General features: G+C 43.5%; 1 protein-coding gene across 3 annotated transcripts in view; it reads right to left on the reverse strand.

Annotated features, from left to right (window-relative positions):
* The window catches only part of syt10 (synaptotagmin X), a 37,684-nt gene extending 18,820 nt beyond the window's left edge, over positions 1-18,864 (reverse strand). Inside the window, exons 1-7 of one of the 3 annotated variants that reach the window (XR_011310986.1) lie at positions 18,430-18,864; positions 17,299-17,692; positions 13,347-13,908; positions 10,738-10,858; positions 10,302-10,473; positions 9,994-10,123; positions 6,814-8,639 (exon numbers count right to left, since the gene is read on the reverse strand). Coding sequence is in view for 2 of the 3 variants with exons in the window: in XM_069700439.1 (XP_069556540.1) it covers positions 8,532-8,639; positions 9,994-10,123; positions 10,302-10,473; positions 10,738-10,858; positions 13,347-13,908; positions 17,299-17,692; positions 18,430-18,631 (1,689 nt within the window). In the remaining variant the exon portion in view is untranslated. Of the gene's footprint in view, positions 1-5,775; positions 8,640-9,993; positions 10,124-10,301; positions 10,474-10,737; positions 10,859-13,346; positions 13,909-17,298; positions 17,693-18,429 lie in introns of those variants that run through there. The other 2 variants (XM_069700440.1, XM_069700439.1) reach the window with 2 other exon arrangements.
* Between the last annotated feature and the right edge of the window lie 691 nt (positions 18,865-19,555).

Here is a 19,555-nt window from a genome sequence, read left to right on the forward strand (position 1 = left end):
AAGTCTGTCTCTCTGTGGGTGAACTGGACAAACAGTCTTCTGGAAATGCTCCGTCATCTGGGAAATAACGACGTATATTTGTCACTCAAGTAGAATTTGAGTGTACAAAGATCAAAAACAGAATAAATTACACCGGATAAGCTGAAATAATTTTTTTTTTGTGTTTTTTTTGGTCTCTATTGCTGTTATGTCTGTTTAGCATTTTGTCGCTGGGCAGGAAGTGTTCACTGAGGATTTTAAAGCTTTTTTTTTTTGTCGAATTTGTTCGTGTACCTTTAATTTCACTTAAAGCCACGAGTTTGAAAAACCTGGTGTCTGGTGAGACGCTTCTCGCGCTGCCGGATGAAAGCAACCAGAGATTTGGACCGGCTGAGCTGGCTAACTTCCAGTTTAGCCTATATGCTAAGTTGGGAACGGGATAAAATAATTAAATCGTGCAGCTTTCTGGGATCAAACGGATCAGATTCTGACAGTGAAACGAGTCATTTGGCGTGAGTGGTGACGGCCTTTTATTTAAATGTCAAATCATCCACACTGTCGACAGTGGGGTTTTTTTTGTAATTACGCTCACCGAAAGAAGAGGGACGCAAAAGTTCAGGTAGGTGAAGTGATTGATGACTCACGATCTTTTCAATTAGTCCGACAGGTTGTAATCAGCTTAACGCAGCGCCTCGATCAGGAGACAATTCAACGCCGAGTAAGAATCAAAAACCAGCACGATGTTTGCCGGTTGGTGGTTTCCTGCGCGGCAAACGGCCTTCGGTGTAAAAAAAAAAAAAAAAGCACATGGGACGCCGGCGGGAGGAACGCCGGAGCTGCGGGTCTCCGGACGGCTTCGGCCTGCGGATAAATCAGCCCGCCCCCCTGGAGACGGTGCCGCGTGGGTTTATCCCCGACCTCCTGCAAATTGAGGTGGGAGTCGGTAACAACCAGCGGTGTAAAGGAGACTTAGCCTGCCCGGCGGGGCATTAATCTCCGTACCTCCTCGGCATCCGGCGAAGGCTTCGCCTCTTTCCATCCCCGCGGCCCCATAAAGAGCCGATGTCGCCCTGTGCGTCCCGTCCGCGAACCTTCGACGGGCAGTTCATTAGTTCGTAGCTTCGGTGTCCGTCTGGAGTATGAGGTGCTCGCCGTGAGAAGAATAACAGCGCAGCCTCGATTGCTGGTAATCCTCAGCAATCCCTCTGAAGTGGACGCTCAGCTGTCAAGTGGCTCGGTATAAAGATACTGTTTGAGCTGATGAGCTGTTTAGTCACAAAAGGTTGTTCAGTTTCACAGAACTGTATTTAAATTTGAGGACTTCCCGTCAATAAGAGCCCTTTTTGAGCTCGTCGTTGTAGCACCTGTGTTATTCATAAACCACTTTAGTTATTGGCTGTAATCTGCGGTGGCTCCTCCCCTTCCCATGTCATACATTTAAAAATCACAGTATCTTTTAATTGACTTTATTGTCCTTAAGAATAACTCCTCGCAGAAGTCATTACAAATATACAGCATTCATATTATATATATTTATTTATAGATGAACATACGTTTAAGGGGGAAAAAACCCGCAATGAACTTAAACCTAAAAAAAAAAAAAAAAAAAAAAAAAAAAAAAATCCAACTTCTCACCTTTGATTGGGGAAAAACGTTACTCAATCTCCCGATATCATAACCGGTGATGACAGCAGCAGCACACAAACCACAGCTGGCCCGTATTATTAAAGTCACATGATGAGTTTAATCATTTTTGTGTCGCCAGGCAAAGTTTTACAGGTGGAGTTACATCAACAAGTTAAAGTTTCATTCTGTCAAAAGAATTCTCTTCTGTGTTTTAATAATAACTCTCATGCTCACTGTGTGTGTGTGTGTGGGGGGGGGGATGGGAGGAGGTGGGGGGGGGGGTGTACATGTACTGAACTCCTGTTGAAGTGTGAATGAGTCATGTCCAGTATGTGTGCGTGTCCTTCTTACGTCACCATGTGATGTGGGGAAAGACAATAAATAGAAACCAATGCGGTGACTTTACGGCTGCCCCCCCCCTCGGCGGCGGCCACAACGCAGGTCAAAACTATGACTCACAGCCGGAGGAAAAAAATAAATCAGCTGAAATACAAGACAGACCTCACACATCTGCTCGCTGCTGCTGGCGCCGGCTTCAGACTGAGACGCCGACTCGAAAGTTTCTTTTCGCTCATTTCACCGGTAAATATTAGCGCGGTCAGCACGACAAGAGTAAGACGGCGAGCCGTTCACGTTATACCCGCCGAACACCGAGACGGTCCTCCGAAGAACCAACCCTTGCATCTCCGGTTCAAACGACAATTACGATGTGAAGTCGAGAGACCTCTAGTGGTCGGGTGGAGAACTACAACAACGCGACGTGCCGGGTAAATGGAGGCGGGTCAGATTACGTCTTGTACAATATGAATTTGTTTCTGGTGAGGTGGAGCCATGGGAGACTTTTACTGTTGCCATGACGATTCAGGTGTCATAACACCGAGTGCGGGTGGCCCTCGTTTGCTTCGCATTTTCCAACCACGAGTCGGGGAAGTTTTGTAAAACAGCGTTTACTGTCGCCACGATGACGACGACGAAGGTTGCATAACTTTACGGAAGATGAGTTAATTAAACGCTGTCGACGTTTTAACCCAAACTATTATCTCTCATCTATTATCTCTAACCTTTACCAGGTGGTGCTGGTTTATGAAGCAATTCTATCGGTCGCATCGAGGATAGGAACAAAGCTACCGCACCAACCACTAAAAGGTTTTACATGTTATTCTCTTTTCTAAAACTGCAAAGGAGCAAGAAAACAACTTCAGACCTCAACTTTTACCAAATGTTTTCCTCGCATTAAGTTTCAGGGCTTCACAGTTGATTTTTAAATTGTGTCGTATTGTGAGTCTGGGAATGTCCCGTCCATCCCCCCCCCACGTCTCAGCATGCCGAATGCGTCCCCTGAAGATCATATTTCGGGCGTGTTTGTTTGTCTGCATTGCAGTCATTGTTTGTGCCTGTGCAGTCAAGTGGGAGAGACGTGAGGCGTCTTTCTTTGTCCACGTCTCTGTTTATTTCTTCCGATCTGGGCGCAATCTTTTCTGGAAACTAAGCACACTCTTAGAAAGAGCCCGTATTTCCTGACTTCCCGGTTTGTGCATCAGTTTTGACTTGAACAGTCATTTAAGCCAAAGTCGGTGGCTCGTCGTAGCCACGATTGTGTTTTGCATTTCCCTCGCTGACCCTCCTCAGCCTGCTCTACTCCGCTGAGAACACAATAACAGTCATCAGCTAATACCAGCGTTTCCCCGACCATCGTACTGAAAGAGAGGAAGAAAATAAAAATACAAACGTGCTCGGAGAACTGCGGTTCTGTCCAGTAACTACTATTTACTGACTCATTTTCTGTGCAACCATCGCTCGTGCGTTTGACTAAACTTCAAGTTTAAAACTGAAGCGTTGAAAAGTTCGGACCCAACGGGGGGACGTGTAGAAGCACCCCGAGTTCAGATATAATTACATCGATCTTTTGTCACTTTTTCCCGGCAGAGCTTTTTTTTTTGTTTCTACGTGAAGCAACGCCGACGATATTCTCCTCCCACCGGTGCCCTGAGATTATTCGGTTTTTTTTCTTTAACGACACTATCAAAACATAGTAATTAGTAACTCTCATCCTTCAGGGGCGACGACGAACGCGTTTAGGTTCAAAAGTTCCTCGCCTGGTCTAAACGTGGATCCGCGTCGCGGGCTTATCCGCGAGTTGGGATGTTTTCTGTCGAGACGCATCAATCGTAAGGAGGAAGGGTAATGACCGGAGGATTCCTTTGCTTGCTTGATTCTACAAATGACAAGATCATTTGCATATTTGCTTGGAAAATCTTTTCCCTCCACACATTCGATATGTGATTGATGTAATGCGGCCTCCCCGCCGGATGCACTGTGGACTCGACCACGCGTGTGAGAGCCGCGATTTCTTTTTTAATGGCGGCCCCGAAAGCCAATAAGAGCAACTTTATTTGCCTGGCAAATAATTATGTTCTCGGTTTATATATATTTTTTTACTTGATTTTTGATTGCAGTGTAAGAAATTTGCTTTCAAAACTGTTTTTTTTTTTTTTTTTGCTTTACATGAGACACAAAAATACCTTCATAATAAAAAAAACCCATTAAGCTGTAATGGGTGGTGGCATTACATAACTGTCTGCCCACTTACCCCTTTAACCATAATTGCTCTTTAAATAGAAACCGCCCCCGCTGCCTCTCTATTAATGAGTTGACCTTTGACCCGCCGCACCCGGAGCACCATGGAAAATCGCACCAGAATAAAGCCGGACCTGTCTGTGCCGTTCAATCTCCGAGACATCAACCTGATTTTCTGTAACTCCACTTGACTTGGTCTCAATTAATACGAAGAAAAATACTTTGTCTGCAATGCACTGAATATTTGATCATGAATGAAATCACGGCGCCAGCACTCAGGCTCTTTGATGAGCCACCGATGGTTCATTAAAGTCTTACAAAGAGGCCTTTTTTTTTTTTTTTTTTAAACAAGAAGTGAAAGAAGCTTATCTTTATTTGATATCATCTCCATGTTGACGATTTTATAACTGGGATCGACAACTCCTCACAAATAACGTCCAATCCCCTCTCCGGTCTTCATCCGGGCAGAGGTGTTAAACACATAGCTCAGACAAGCATCCAGGAAACGGCAACGGTTTAATTACATGCATCATCACCACATGCAGCCATTAGCCGCCGCTAACCGAGGCTACGAGTCCACTCTAAATACGGGTTTGGCAGACAGAGAGTGGGCAGCTTTCATTGCCAAGGAAACTAATGAAACAAACGCCGTCCTATAGTGTGGATCAAAAGGAAGTTATGCTTCGTGTCGCGCTGCATGCGAGATCAAAATCCTCTTCCTTTTTCAACCATCAAACACATGCAGGTTTGAAAAGGAGGGAGCCTTCTTTCTTTCTTTTTGTCTTAAAGGTTTGAAAAGCACAAACCTTGTGTCGCTCAGATGGGAAGTTATATAACATTTATTAAGAGCAGTGGTTCAAGGATGCAGCCGGGGTGCCAAACAAGTGTTTGGAGACTGACGGCGGCTTCTTTATCATCCCGCTTACAAGTAAAGACGACAGAATGAAACGCAGCTCTGCGTTTGTGGAAAATACAAACCAAAAACCCCCCGAACGAACGAAGAAATATCGTCTCCCTGCTGCTTTATTTCACGCTGTTTGTCACTCTGAAAGAGTCCGAGACATTTTGAGCAATTATCCAACAATGCTGCTTGCTCTCTGCTCCGAAGAGAAAGTTATTCTTATTGTTGTCCTGACAGCGTGTTGAGAAATCACTCGGGCTGCATCAGACAAGAGTCAAAGAAAAAGAGCAGCAGAGGGAAGCAGCGATCGTGACAGGACCGTAATTAAAGGAACCGGTTTACTCGGTGTGAGACAGGTGTGAAGCTTTTGGCAAAGCGACGCCCTGTTGTCACTCGCAGCCTGAGCGTCTAGTCGATTTTCACCTCCCTGTGTTTGCACCATTTTGACCAGTGGACTCTGCCTGCGTGTGTTAACCGAGAGCCGCGTGTGAATGTTTAATAGCCGCAGAGCAATGGCCGGAACCACGTGGTTAGGTTGAGGAGACCATTGTCTGGGTTACGTGTGACCAAAGACTATACAGAAGTGGGTGTCGTCTCCAGGTCTTAAAAGTGAAGCCAGCGCAGAACTGCCTCAAAGTGCAATACCACCGATGGCCACTAGGGACAGACAGAGACATGCTGTGACTCTTCATTTTTTTTTTTTATTATTTATGTTGTTAAAATACAAACAGATACAATAAATTATATCCCAAATGCTTACTTTAAATTGTTACAAAAGTTATCACAAACTGTACACATCATGACGGTAGTTGTTCTTGCTCGATATAGATTCAACCAATAGGCAAACAAATACAGCTCAAAGCTCTAAACTCCTAAACATGGAATAAGTTGATAAGGTAGAGTCGGCTTCACCGGGTTCCCAGTTGGACTAATTGTTCACAACTATCACAGAACGTGTATAAATGTCACTCGATTACAAGTCTGAGCTGCTCAAAGAATCACCAAACAATAGAAATACATTGTGATGTCTCTAGTTCCATAAATTGACGACAACGTTTCTTAGATTTCACTTTTCAATATATACAAACAGTGCCAGTGACAAGTATATATATATACAACTGTAAACACAAAGTTCAAAATTTGAAATACTCTTAACATCATTACTCACATTTTCCCTCAATAGTTCTTTTTTTTTTTTTAAAGTGGTGACAGGCATGCTACATGTAAAAATATTTCTTTTTTTTTTATATATTAAGGGCAAAGCAGGAGGGGGGGGAAAACATTAACTTCATGTGTGTGTGCAAGTCAGATAACAGTACATTGCCTTTTTTCTATTTGCTATGTCGGTTTCTTATTAGTTTCTTATTACTCACATAGAAGGAGGAGCTGAGTTCGTGTTCTGTGTTTGATGCACTGAACTTAAGTCCACATGGCTTCATGTGAAAATAGACATAATATCTACAAATGCATGGATGTGTGTGGAACTTCTTTGTGTGGATTATAATTTCCCTGAATTTATAATCGAAGAGGAAACGTTGTACGGTGAAGTTTCAGTTGCCGTTTACGTTTAATTTAAAAAAATAAAAAAACAACAACAAGCCAGCTTCGATTTTTTTTTCTCGCCTGGATTGACAGTTGTCACTTGCAGGTTTCATCAGCAGCAGCTAGCTTGTTAATTAAGACGGGACACTTCAGGCAAAGGCATCTTTTTTTTTTTTTTTTTCACGTACATTTTTAGATTGTGGTCTATTTTTGCTTCCATAACGTGTCCTCTTTCAGACTAGTGGAAAGGAAACCTCCAAAATAGACCTTTAGGTGTCTTATTTGATTACGCTTGGTATATTTGCATCTGTACATTCCCTTAAAGTTAGCGTGTATGAACTGTAATATAAATCAGGCTCTAAACGATGTGAACAAACCCCTGTGTAAAAAGCTTCAGGATATAGATTTGGATAAAATGGGAAAGTTTGACGTGTATAAGTGCTACTGAAGTTGAGATTTCTGACACAGAATGAGAAGAAAATAAATCATTGAGATTTTTTTTTTTCTCAATAGGAGTTTTTCTTCATTCATTCATTATTTATTTCTAAATAAATACATGGCGAAAATAGATTTTCTTTTTTTAATTTTTTTTTATGGCTGTTGACAGTTGAGTATTACAGAGACAGAGATATATATAAAAAAAAAAAATCCTCTCAGTAAAAACCTTCAACTTTAATATGCCAACCAAATAAACCAAGAATTTTGAACCTGGCTTTAATCAATGGTCAGATTTCTGTTCGGTAAAAGTATGTAAATTTGCACGTACTTCGGTAGATAATGCCTCATTTGCATATTTGAGCATACAGTTTTCTGAAAATCTATAATGCAAAAACTGTCTTAGTGAAAATTTTCACCTGTCGTGTCTCAGCTTAAGATAATAAGTTGACTGACAATAACCGACTCTTTGATGCTCTCAGCTGACTCCATTTAAAACGTCTTAACGGGACTTAAATCTGCAGTTGATTGCTACAACATCATGAGGATAAAGCACCATGTTCCAGGCAGAATTTTAGTATCTTACCTTACAGAAAAAAAACAAAAACAACAACACATGAATTCCACATGTGCAAAAGCTCACGTAGGTTCCCACGTGAAAAACTGTCCACATATTTTCCTCGCGTTATCATGCGTGTGGCTAAACGTGTCGTAAACGCGGTCACGCGTGGAAAACGCGGGTGTTTTTTTTTTGTTGTTTTTTTTCCTGTAAGAGTTGACAAACTGCGTCGTTCTCGTACTGATCTGCTGTGTACAAAAGTAAATAGCACTTTTAGTTTTTTTTGTAAGGTTCAGCCTGGTTTAATTTTGTGTTTGATTCATCTCTCTGTGCACACGTTTGCTACAAGCGTCCGCTACCGTTTGACACGTCTGCGACAGCTGTGACTTTATCGGCTTTATCTGAGAGGTTTCCCCAGCCCTCCATCGACGCTCAGCTCCCCCGCATCCTTCAACCCAGACGGGCACTCACTGGATTTTTCTTGTTGTTGTTTTTGTTTCTTTTGATCGAGTAAACGTGGCACCGAGCGGCGTAGCCCTTTAACTTTGTGCCATTTCAGAGGAAAATGCTTGACGCGCTAAAAGAACTCCGGGGGCCAGAAAAAAAGAAAACGCTGTTTGAAAAGGTCGATACAGACGGCGGTGAATCACGTTGCCTGTGTGGATGTTTGGCAAAAAAAACAACAACAACAACCTTGGAGTATTTTGCCGAGCACGAATGTGTGAAACCCGACGGTGAGTGCTGTGCATAGGCAGCTCTGTAGACAACTTGAAGAGAGTTGCATTCAGATGAATAAACGCAAAAGGTCAAGTACAACCACATGGCATGAGAAAAAAAAGAATTCAGTGGTTGTCATGCTCTCTCATCGATAAGACACGGCTTCTCGGTGACTAAACAAAACTTCTGGGTTTCTTACAGAGGCGACGGGATCGCTCGGCCCGCGGCCGTCAGGGTGTCTGCCGAGGTTTTGGGCGAAGAAGACGAACCTTGACTCTCAAAGCTTGCTGCTCTTCCCGGCCACTGCAAGGTAAAACATCACAAAGCGACACAACTTTACAGACGCATCTGTTTTTTGTTTTGTTTTTGTTTTTTAATGGTAACTAAGCAGGTATGTGTCTGTGATCATAGGCAGATTTTGCCCAGTCAGGGTCGTCCCGAAAGACACAAAGAGTTCGGAGTAATCTACTTTTCTGCCGTTTATGTGTGCGCTTGGTATCGTCTGAAAACGTATTCATTTCATACAGCTTGTCACACACGATGGGCTTTACAAGTACTTATTAGAGCTCCCGTCTCCTGCCGCTTTGTTGACTAAGCAGACGTCCCTTCTGTTCCCACTGCACAAAGCGTCCCAAAGAATAGATCCATAGTCTTTAATAAAGGAAAAAAAACAACTCAGGCTGTCGAGAACTCGTTTAAAATGAGAATACGTTTCTTTTTCTTTTTTTTGTGTGTGTGCCTATGATCACAGTTTTCATCAAAGCATGAAGTAGTTGTTTTTTTTTTTTTTTTTACCACTGAAAACGTGTAATCACCTGTGTTTTCCTATTCGTCAGGTGGGAAGTAGGTGTGGCAAAAGAGGAAAAAAAAACATGTAAAAATATGAAATTACATTAACTGTAGTGAAACAGCTGGCTTCTGGCAAAAAGCCTTCCAGCGAATTTTAAACTCGTCTTTTCGTCACACTTTTGCATCTTATTAAGCGTGTATATTAGTCACCGGTACCGTTCACACGCTTAACCGCTCATTAAATGTGTCTGTTTTTTTTCTACATGTGTTAATTGACATGCAACATGTTGCAGTCAGACAGTGTTGGCGATCAGCTTTGATAAAGCCAAGCCAGCTGTTTCCTTCTAGAAAAACACATTCGCCGTCTCTGCGCTGAGCCCACAGAGATGAAAATGATTTTCTCACCTGACTTTTAGCGAGACGGCTAATAAATTAGCTAAAAACTGGTAACATCCCTTCAAGCAAATTGTTTTTTTTATTATTAAAGTAATAATACATGATTTCAACAACTAAACGGACAGAATATTTGGACTATTTAAAAAAAAAAAAAAAATTCCATCAGATTTTCTAGTTTTTCACAGCATTGGATGTTTGGTTGTTTGTTAAAAAAAAATTAAAATCAAATCAAAAGACAAACATAACGTGGAGGAGGAGAGGGAGGAGCTCGGCAGGACAAAGCTGGAAGGACATCCAGAAAAATCTGATGGGGATCGTGCTGCAATCTAGTCAATGTCACATTCAGGAGCTTGCAGCAAGCTCTGTAAATGTGAGTTCTTTGAGAGAGAGAGAGAGAGAGAGAGAAAAAAAGGGGGAACAAAACAGATTGTGGAATAAAAAATGAAATCGATAAAGTAGAAGATGTCTGTACCTCTCCCAGAGCGTGCCAGTGAGTAATGGGCTTCCGCGGGTACGCCAGCATTTCGTTCCAGTGGTCCCGTCCAAGGCCTTCGGCGTCCGGCCCGGTGCGACACACGCCGATCACCTCGTTGTGTCCGACCCTGCCGGGGGGGTGGAGGAAGGGATGGAGAGGGGGTGGGGGAGGGGGGTGGGGGTTTAAAAACACACACGTTAACGCACATTCGGAGCTTCTAGAAAGACCTGCAACGCAAAAAAAAAACACAAAAAAAACACCAGACTCTCCCGTACGCATGCACACAATACGGCGGCGCAGCTGACCGATCGTAATCCATCACCATGATGGACAGGCTGACTTGCTCCACGTTCTCCGGCGGGATGTCGAAGATGATGGCCTCGTTGTACGCCGGATTGAGTGTGCTTTTCTTGGTCGTCGTTTTTCGCTTCTTCAACCTGCGTCCGTCGCATATCAAGTAAACCTTCACGTAGGGATCTGTGGAGACACGCGTGTTGAAATCACGGCTGACTGGGATCGAACAAGCGTCGTTCGATGTCTTCCCGAACCCGCGTTTTAACATTCAGCGGTGCCGAAGGTCGACGGGATACCGAACACTCGTCGCTTTTTTTTTTTTAACAGGTAAAAGAGCAGCTGAGACTTTTACTGGCGTCTCTTTCCTATTTCCATTCAAAGTGGCCACCTGCTGCCTCATTCCAACCGAGTTTTAATTTATGAACCCGGCTTTTTGCCTCAGGTTACCTGAAGAGCCCGTGATGTCCATGGCTTTGAGGTTTCTGCATTTGATGACCGTTAGGGTCATTCTCCCCGCTGTGGGCAGGTAGCACAACGAGTACATGATCTCTCCCAGGTCGATACTCTCCTGCGGGATGAAAAAAAAAAAAAAAAGAAGAAGAAGAAGAAAGATAGCAGAGTGCATTTAGACCATTTTAAACGCTCCGGGTGAATTCTGCGAATACAAATGCCAAAGGAGTAAACAGTCAGCATATAAAGGAGGCTGTAGCAAGCACTGAGCATTTCATCAGCACGATGTAGCAGCCTCATGTGAAGAATAAGCACCTGAACTTAACATTTAGTCATTCTAATTCTTCAGAATTAAAACAGTCAGATAGACGTTATCATAATGAGAAAAAAAAGCAATAAAAACCTAAATTAATCCACAAGGAGCAGTAAAGAAATAAAAATAAACGTAATGGTGGTCAAGTCCCTCAATTTTCCCACTCCAATGAAAATACAGTTTGTAACCTTGGTAACATGTCCAGGTGGTGTTTTTTCTGCAGGTGTTGCTGTCTACTTAAAGGCATTCGTCATTTTTTTTTTTTTTTTTTGGGGGGGGAGCGATTTTTTTTTTTATGTGACTTTGATGAGAGGAGCTGTTGGTGCTGATCTATGACGAGCAGCTACTCCCTGCTGCTGCCTGCAGCCCTCTGCTGCTAATACCTGCAGTTCAAGCTGGCAGTTTGATGACACGGAGAAGGAGGTTCTTCAGGTGTGTGACTAATGAAAGCCTGGCTGTCACCATTAAACTGTCGCCGCAGTTAAAAGGTGGAAATGCTCCGCCGAGGTGTCGGCAGCTTCTTTTTACTCGTGACAAGTCTCGTAGCGTCTAAAAAAGAAAACGCCACGTGGACACGTGAGCGAGGTAAAAACCTGACCGCCGTTGGAATACGTCTGTAAGCACCACCACAGTTGACGTTTCATCGAACGTTAACATTTTTGATTTGCACAATATTATAGTTTCTGACCAAAAAACGTTACCCTCAGCTGTACTTTATGTTTTAGTGTCTGTTAAACATCGACATCGTGAGGATGTTCACCTCACGGAGCGGCTGCCTTCTTCAATCCATATCTGATTAGTCGCATTTGAGTCTGCTCAGATTTATGTGCTGGCGAGCAAAGTGGTGAGTGTCAGCGTGTTATTTCAGTATTGATTGTCAGATTGTGGCCACAAAATGTTTGTAATTTAATAGATTCAGCTAAAAGCTTGTAGTGTTTTTTGCTTCTCGTCCAAACAACAGGTGAGTTGTAGTTCTTTACAACCGTGTTACCAAACCTAAATATTCCTATTCTTGTAATTTAGAAAATGCTGTATTTTCAAATTTCAAAGAGGAAATCGGCAAAATGCATCAGAACAACATCTTACTTTTGAATAAAAGCATTTTTTTTTTTTGGGGGGGGGGACTTAAAGCCTTCAATAGATGTTTAGAAAGCAGTGCAGCATCTGCAAATTCTCTCAGTATCTGAACAAACTTTGATCCAATACTGCTTCGTTTTGTTGGCCTTGCAGTTCTCATTGTATTGTAAGTTATATAACTATCGTAGAACAAAAAATGTTATTACTTTCCGGTCAAATGAGCAGCTCTACCTTCCACCCTTCAATTCTTGGAAAAGCGAAATGCACCATAAAAGCTCTCTCACACTGTAAACTAACACCTCGGTCTCAGCGAAAATCCATGAAGCTGCCCTCGGGTGTATCAACACTTCGGGATGAAATGATCCCAGAATCCAAGGCATGAACCATCGTGAGATGCGTTTAACCAAATTAAGTTGAGGAGAGAAGTAGCAGAAATGTTAAGAAATTCTCCGGTTTCACGATGTTACAAAAATCAAAAATAACTTTTCGCTTGTTCTTCAGCTGAAGACGGCAAAAATTCACTGATATCTCTGGAGCTGAAATATCCGGCTGACTTACAAATAGGACTGAAAACGTGATCGCCTTCGTGCTCAGAGGGAAAGTGCTTGTCGCGAAAGTAAACTGCAGGAAGTCTCTTGAGTTTGAATGTACTAGCAATATAAAAAGGCAAGTGAATATCATCCAGGTAGGTCGGTCTGAAACTACATTTATAGTTCTGCCTTGAACTATAATTTAGTCCACAGGCGCTGAAGTGGAACCTGGAAACAGTGAATGGATATTTATCACAATGGAAACATTCTGTATTAAAACAAAGACAAACTATCTGCAGTGGCTGTTTGTTTGCTTTCATTAGAGGTTTAGCTGTTGTTGGATCTGGCGTTGGATATTTGTTTTACTCTCTGTTGCTTTATTTTCGTCTGCAGATTACCCAGCAGTTTCTGGAGAAATGCGTGTGGGTGTTTGGCTTGATGTAATGCATTTCCCAAAGCATTTGAACTATGCATTGTGATCCACCTGCCTCTCTCGTGGAAGCGTGTTAATGAAGTCTCAGAAATGAACCAGTACAATATTTCTTCATCAGACCTTTCTAAAAAAAAAAACAACAACTAAAAACGAGTTATTTTCTCTGCGACAGCGCCAAAGCTTCGTTTGCGCGGCAACAACATCCACATTTGTGAGCATTTTGGCCGCGTCTTTTGCGTGAACGCCAACTCACCGTAGTTGCCGCGTGAATGTCCTTCCACACTACCGCCTCCCTGGAAAGGTCAGAGAGTTCAAAGAGGTTGTCCACCACCACCTCGCCGATCATATCGTGGCTCGTGAATCGGTCAAAGTCGTAGACGCTGAAATGCAGCTTGCGGTTGCAAATGTCATCGTACACCACGGGGAAACAGAAGGCCTCGTCGAACATGGGGTTGAGGTTCTTGCGGTGGACGCGCGTCTGGAACTTCTTCTTCCTCTCGGGGAGCAGGTAGATCTTCACGTACGGGTCCGAGGTGCCCGTGAAGTCTTTGGCCGGCAGCTCCAAGGCCTTGAGGATTCTCACCACTAAGGCCTGCTCCTCGTGGTCGTACCGAAGGGAGAAGCTGAGCTTCCCGCAAGTCTCCACGGGCTCTCTGGCCTCGTCCTCCGAGTCCACAGACTTCTGCTTGTAGAGTTCGGGTTTTATTCTTCCGATGCTCGCCGTGGAGGACTGGCGGAGAGGCGCCGTGTCTATGCTGAAGTCGAAGCTGGTGACATTCATCTGACGAGGCAGGTGGCGCCGGAATGAATTGTGCCTGTTGAAAAGGGTAGAGGGCATCTGGTAAATGTCTCAAGAGGGTTCGGTGTTATGCATGAGTGGCTTTGTTATGATGGGCTCTAATGGTTTGTCAGGAGAGAACTACATCTCAAGACCATGAGGCATAATGATGTGGCGCTCACGTTACAGTTTGGTTCAACAGCTCGAAACACTGTCCTCGCTTGGTCTTTTGTCTTCGAGACAAAGCACCAAAAGCACAGAAGTATGAAATGTTGATTGAAAAAACACCCGACGCTCCCCTGATATAAAGCAGTGCCGCATTAATTGAGGCCCAAACTGACTGTAGCTCTATAAGCCAATCCCACCGACCAGGAATGACACGAAGATCACAGAGTAAATATGCTTGATGCGTGTGAACTGGAAAGAGCTAAAGATTTTCACAATTGACTTCCCAATTGAAATAATGTCCTTTTGAGCCTTGTGAAGTTCGTTATTTAAATGAAGACATCCCAACCTTGATTTTTCTTTAGACACCCAAAGGACACAACGGCAAATCCAACACATCGTTTTGATTGGAAATGGCTGGTTTTATCCTGCAAATAGTACCAAATAATATTAATTGTCCTATATGTTATACTTTTCCTGTGTTTTATTTCCAACCTTGATATCAAAAAAGAAGTTATTTTTGTGCTTTTAAGTACCAGAAACCACCTCAGTAGAGTTTTGCATGTCCTCTTTTGAGCTTCTCTCCGCAGCTCTGCCAAGAACAGGCTGTTTTGTGTCTGTGTCTTTAAGGCGCAGTTATATCGAGGACCCTCTCTTCTGATTGGCTGACTCTTTTGTAAGTGACACATGCCCAAGCCAATCGCAGGTCTTGTAGCCTGCTAGCTCCACGAAGAAATGATCGCTGTGGTTTTTTTTTTCCCACTTAAAAGGTTGAGAAGTGGTCTGTGCTGAGGGCGGATATATGACGTGAGTGTGGGTTTGTGACATCACAAACTTGAGAAAGTCCAAGTAGCACAGTCGCTGAATACAGGCTGTGTGTTTCTCTGGACAAAGCGTTTTGACACTTTCACAGTATTTACATAGCAGTACCTGCCTTATAATATATTTTTTTTAAAAAGTGAATGAAAATCTGAATTTATACAATATGGCACCTTTAAAATCACAACTGATTTTTGCCACCACTGTCTGTTGCTTTAGGAAATGAAAAGAAACATGTCCATCCTTTTAGATTGAAGTTTTTATACGAATTACCTGCATGCTGCAAATCTCAGTGAAGTTGACATCTTTGTGAGAAAACCACGGCTGTGTTTGGCTCGCCAATCTCGTCACCTAGCAACTGGCCCTCCTCCTTTCTGACAGTAAGACAATCGCAGTGAACTGACAGCCGTGGCACAAACGATACAGCGCAGGAAGTGCAGCCGAAGATTAAATACTACACTCAAGTTTTGCTATAGACACAGAGGCCTGGGTGTTGTTTCGGAGCCACGCATAAACCTCAAAGAAAATGAGAAATAAATGCCTGAAATACCAAAAACACGGTGAACGCCAACTAACTGAACATAGATTAGTACAATCTTTACTCCTTGTGGTCTGTGTCGTCAGTTTTTAATCCTCTTTCACCCCTCCGACACAATCTCAACCCAAATCTTCATCTCTCTTCTTCCTGACTCCTAAAACTTAGAAAGTTACAAATAGATTCAACACGCTGCAAAAGTTGAAGGCGCTTTGGGTTTTTCCGAATTGAAATGCCTTTTTTTTTTTTATATATATATCTCATGGATTATGTTGATGGAAAAAAATCATGCTGGGATTTTATGCTTTCCCCAAAAATAATCTCTCAAAATAATCTCCAAGCGTCTAAAACATCTCGTGTTTATTGTGTGCTTTCAAGACGGCGTCAACATTTCTGGCTGTCCGTGCTTTAGAGCTGAAATCGGAAATTATTGAAACTATTTTGATGCCAAATTGTTGCTTCTAGCTTCTCAAATTTGTGGATTAGTGGATCTGACTCAAGCCTGATTGGAAACGCAAGGACGCTAAGCCCCTCCCACCAAAAGTGGAAACCTGAACCCACCAAACAGACATGGCCCAAAAAAAACACAACTTTTTGAAGCTTAATTTCGAATTAATGAATTTTCAGATGGACCGCCAGAAAACTAATGAGAAGAAATGACTTTAGTTATCAAAACTGAAATAGCGTGAGAAAAAAAAAAGGTTGACTTTGTGTTTCCTGAGAGAAGTTGAATGGGAGTGTATGGAGACGGAGGCTTTTTGGAGCCGACCTCTAGTGGTCCTCGGTGGTATTGCACTTCATGGCACTTCTGTATCGGCCTCGTTTTTTTTTAGACCTGGAAGCTACGTTCACTTTAATATTCAATCTACGGTTGCACTCCTACTGCGCTTACGTCTAATCCCTGGTTTCGTTGGCCTGCTGGTAAACACAACTCATAGAAATATTACGACGACCATCATTTTCTTCAACGATTCATGAGTTGATAACAAACAGGATCATATCTGTAACTTCACTAAGCTACAGCTTGTTAAGTTGTCCTCTTTTTTTCCCACTAAAAGTAGCCTTTTAAGTTACGTTGAAGGTGTTTTTGGACTCATTTAAAAAAAAAAAAAAAAAGAGATAATCAATGACATCGCTGCCACATTGTCCCAACCCTCACCGTCAAAAAAAAGTAGGTGGAAGGATTGAGAGAGTGGGCGTCGTAATCTTTAACTTGGCCTTTCTGCATCACCGGTGGGCGTATAATTCATCAAGACCCCGGCCGCAAAATCATTTAATGAACGTGCCCTTAACGACACAAACGAAAAGCAAACGTCAATAACGGCTTCCTCTGAGATACTGAGCACAGCTGCCTGGTGCCGCTCACGAGAAACCAAGCCTCCGCCATGACAGCTCCCACCCCACAGCAACGCTAATTATGGACGTTCTGGTTCGAACGCAGCGCTGGAAAACACAAAGAAGCAAGAGCTGATTGTTTAATTACCGGGGTTGCTTCCTGCTAAAATCACAGCAGTTTGACTGGAGCGATTACAGGGTTGGAACTGCGGCAAGAAGACGTGTCAGCGACGCCACGGGATCAGATATTTTGCTCTGTGCAACGCCATGTCAAGGTCACCAGCCAGTCGGTGACGATCCGCACGACACGTGCCAAACTACCTCGAGGACAGTGGCGCCGCTGTCACGAACTGTCAGGACGTGTTTTTTTTTTTTGCACTGTGTGAGCTGCTTCTGTACTGCAGCAGGGGCGGAGGACACCGACCAAAGTGGCACTGAAAACGCTGCCATTGTGCCGTGGTTGTCGGCGCCAGATACACGCCGTGTATAAATAGCTTGCCATCATTACTACGTCCTCAATGCAGAGGGGAGACTGGGAGGGGTTGCGACTGCAGCGGGTTCATGTGAGGGTACCTGGAGGAGGAGGTCGGCTCGGTGGTCTGTCTCTGGATTTTAGCCTGCTGGGTCAGCTTCTCCCTCAGGGCCGTTTGCACCTCAGCAGGGATGTCTGGAGACGTCTGGCTGATTTTCATGGCCGCCTCCAGGAGCTTGACCGTGCTCCGTCCGTTCACCTTCACCTCCAGCGGGTACTTCTTCTCCAGCTCGGCCACTTTGCACTCGGTGACCGTCGGGGAGTTGGGCGGAGGCGCCTCGGGGAAACCCGCGCGCAGGCCATTTTCGGCGTGCGCCGACAGAGCCTTGCTCCTCCAAATGGGCCAACACAGCTTCCAAAAGACAAAGAGAGAGACTACCAACAGGGCGAGGCCACAGAAACCCACGACCACAGCAAGGAGGCTAATAGAGATGTCTACGGTGTAACCATGGAGAGACCCCGGAGAGGGAGACGTGAAGAATAGAGAGGACAGGGGAAGCAGGCGAGGGACAAAATATGACAGACAAACATGCACGGGAGAAGGAGAAAAAAAGGAGAGAAAAGCAAGCTGTAAGAAAGAGGGGGCAGCATTATGCACCTGTTTGATAACGCAGGACAATATGAAGTCATACAAGAGGAGCCACGTAGCATCAAGAAAATCACATGAAGAGGAAAAACATCAGTCTGAGCTCCTTCTGCTCACTTTTCCTGTTCCTGCTGATATATAAAAATGCTAAATTTGCTCTTAACAAGCTTAATTCATGTCATACATGCAGCTTTTTTAAAAAAATTTTTTAAATCAAAACTGGTTAATCACACATTGAATAAATTCTACAGATTGAGAAGTGAAAAAGGAAATAAAGACGATAGGAGTACGGGGGAATCATTCCCTCAGTCTATTTCCCACCTGTTGCTATTTCATCAGTGTGGACTGAGCTGCAGCAAGATGCGTAACAGGTAGACTACATAAACACTCAGAGCAGTTCAACACCACGAAATAAACCAAACCAAGTGTTATAATAAAGTTTTAACTAGTGAGAGTTGATGATTAGTTTAGCTTTCTTTTTTTTCCAAAAGGCTGCAACTACTCGGTGTCTCTATTTCCAGAAGATCAGAGGAACGTGATTAATTGAGGGAACTGATGTGAGATAATAATGATTTATTCTATTTACCTGCGTGTCCTTTACCTGGTATGTTGCTCTCCAGCGGGAATATATCCGAACATTTCTCCCTGTCTACGTGTCCCGTGAGACAAAGTTCCGTTACGATTTGGAGAGCCCTTTGGCACAAGGTGATGCTGTCCTCCGTCCGGACACTCATGGCTCTCCTGTTAAGCCATTGCACGCCGGTGGAGCCGGTAGGATTGCGGTTCATTTGGGCGCCGTTTATGCGCCGCAGAGTGCAGCCTGTCCGCGGGAGACAGCAGGCAGGCGCGCGGCGTCCTGATCCATATCCAGCGCGCAACGAGGAGCGATTGGCCACGCGCGCTCCGTGCGCTTGAATAACAATCGGCGGGGTGCTCGAGTCCAACTCTCACCGCGTCCGATAGCGATCCGTTGGAGAGTGCGTCCTGCGGTGTGGTGCCAATAACGGGATTATTTTCTCTGGTAGTGACTGGTGTGTTCACCGTGAGGGACCGGCGACCCGTCGGCGTCCCCGCCTTTTCGCCTCTTTCATTGGCTCCGCTCCTTCCAACCCTCAACAGGTCTTTGTCCCCCGTGACCCTCAAAAATAGAAGATAAATAGAAGCCTGGATGATAAGGGAGGGGTGGAGGGATGCAGAATAAGTCATTATTTTCCCCACCTTTTAAATCAAATGGAGTGGGATTTTACAAATCAAAAAGGGGCCATAATTCTTTAATAGAGTTCAACATGATTACAGCTGCAGCACTGCTTCTAATTATTGTGACGTGGCAGGTAAAGAACATGTTTTCCGAAATGCATTAGAGGGAAAGACTGCATGGTTATGCATGGTATTTATTATGCACACTTATATACGCACTATAGGCGACATACACTTACCCTACTTTTTTTTTTTTTTTTTTTTACATTGGTATTACTCTTAAGAAGTCACTGCACCTCAATAACGGTTTTTTTTTTTTTAATAAATATTCACATGAATATTTGCACAATACTGTAAGAAAGGTCAAAATAGATTTGGAACATCATTTATACAATTATATATTTTTGTTTATTTATTAATAGGAGTTGAAATCACAATTCACTTGCCCTGTTCAGTTACATGTCAGGAGTGTTGACATGACTCATTATTCAGTCTAAAAATGATCATAATTAATC

Source organism: Brachyistius frenatus, unplaced genomic scaffold (genome assembly GCF_029030835.1).
Source record: "Brachyistius frenatus isolate BFR_SWC_R1_liver_20210118 unplaced genomic scaffold, ASM2903083v1 Contig_33, whole genome shotgun sequence".
Taxonomy (NCBI): Eukaryota; Metazoa; Chordata; class Actinopteri; family Embiotocidae; genus Brachyistius; species Brachyistius frenatus.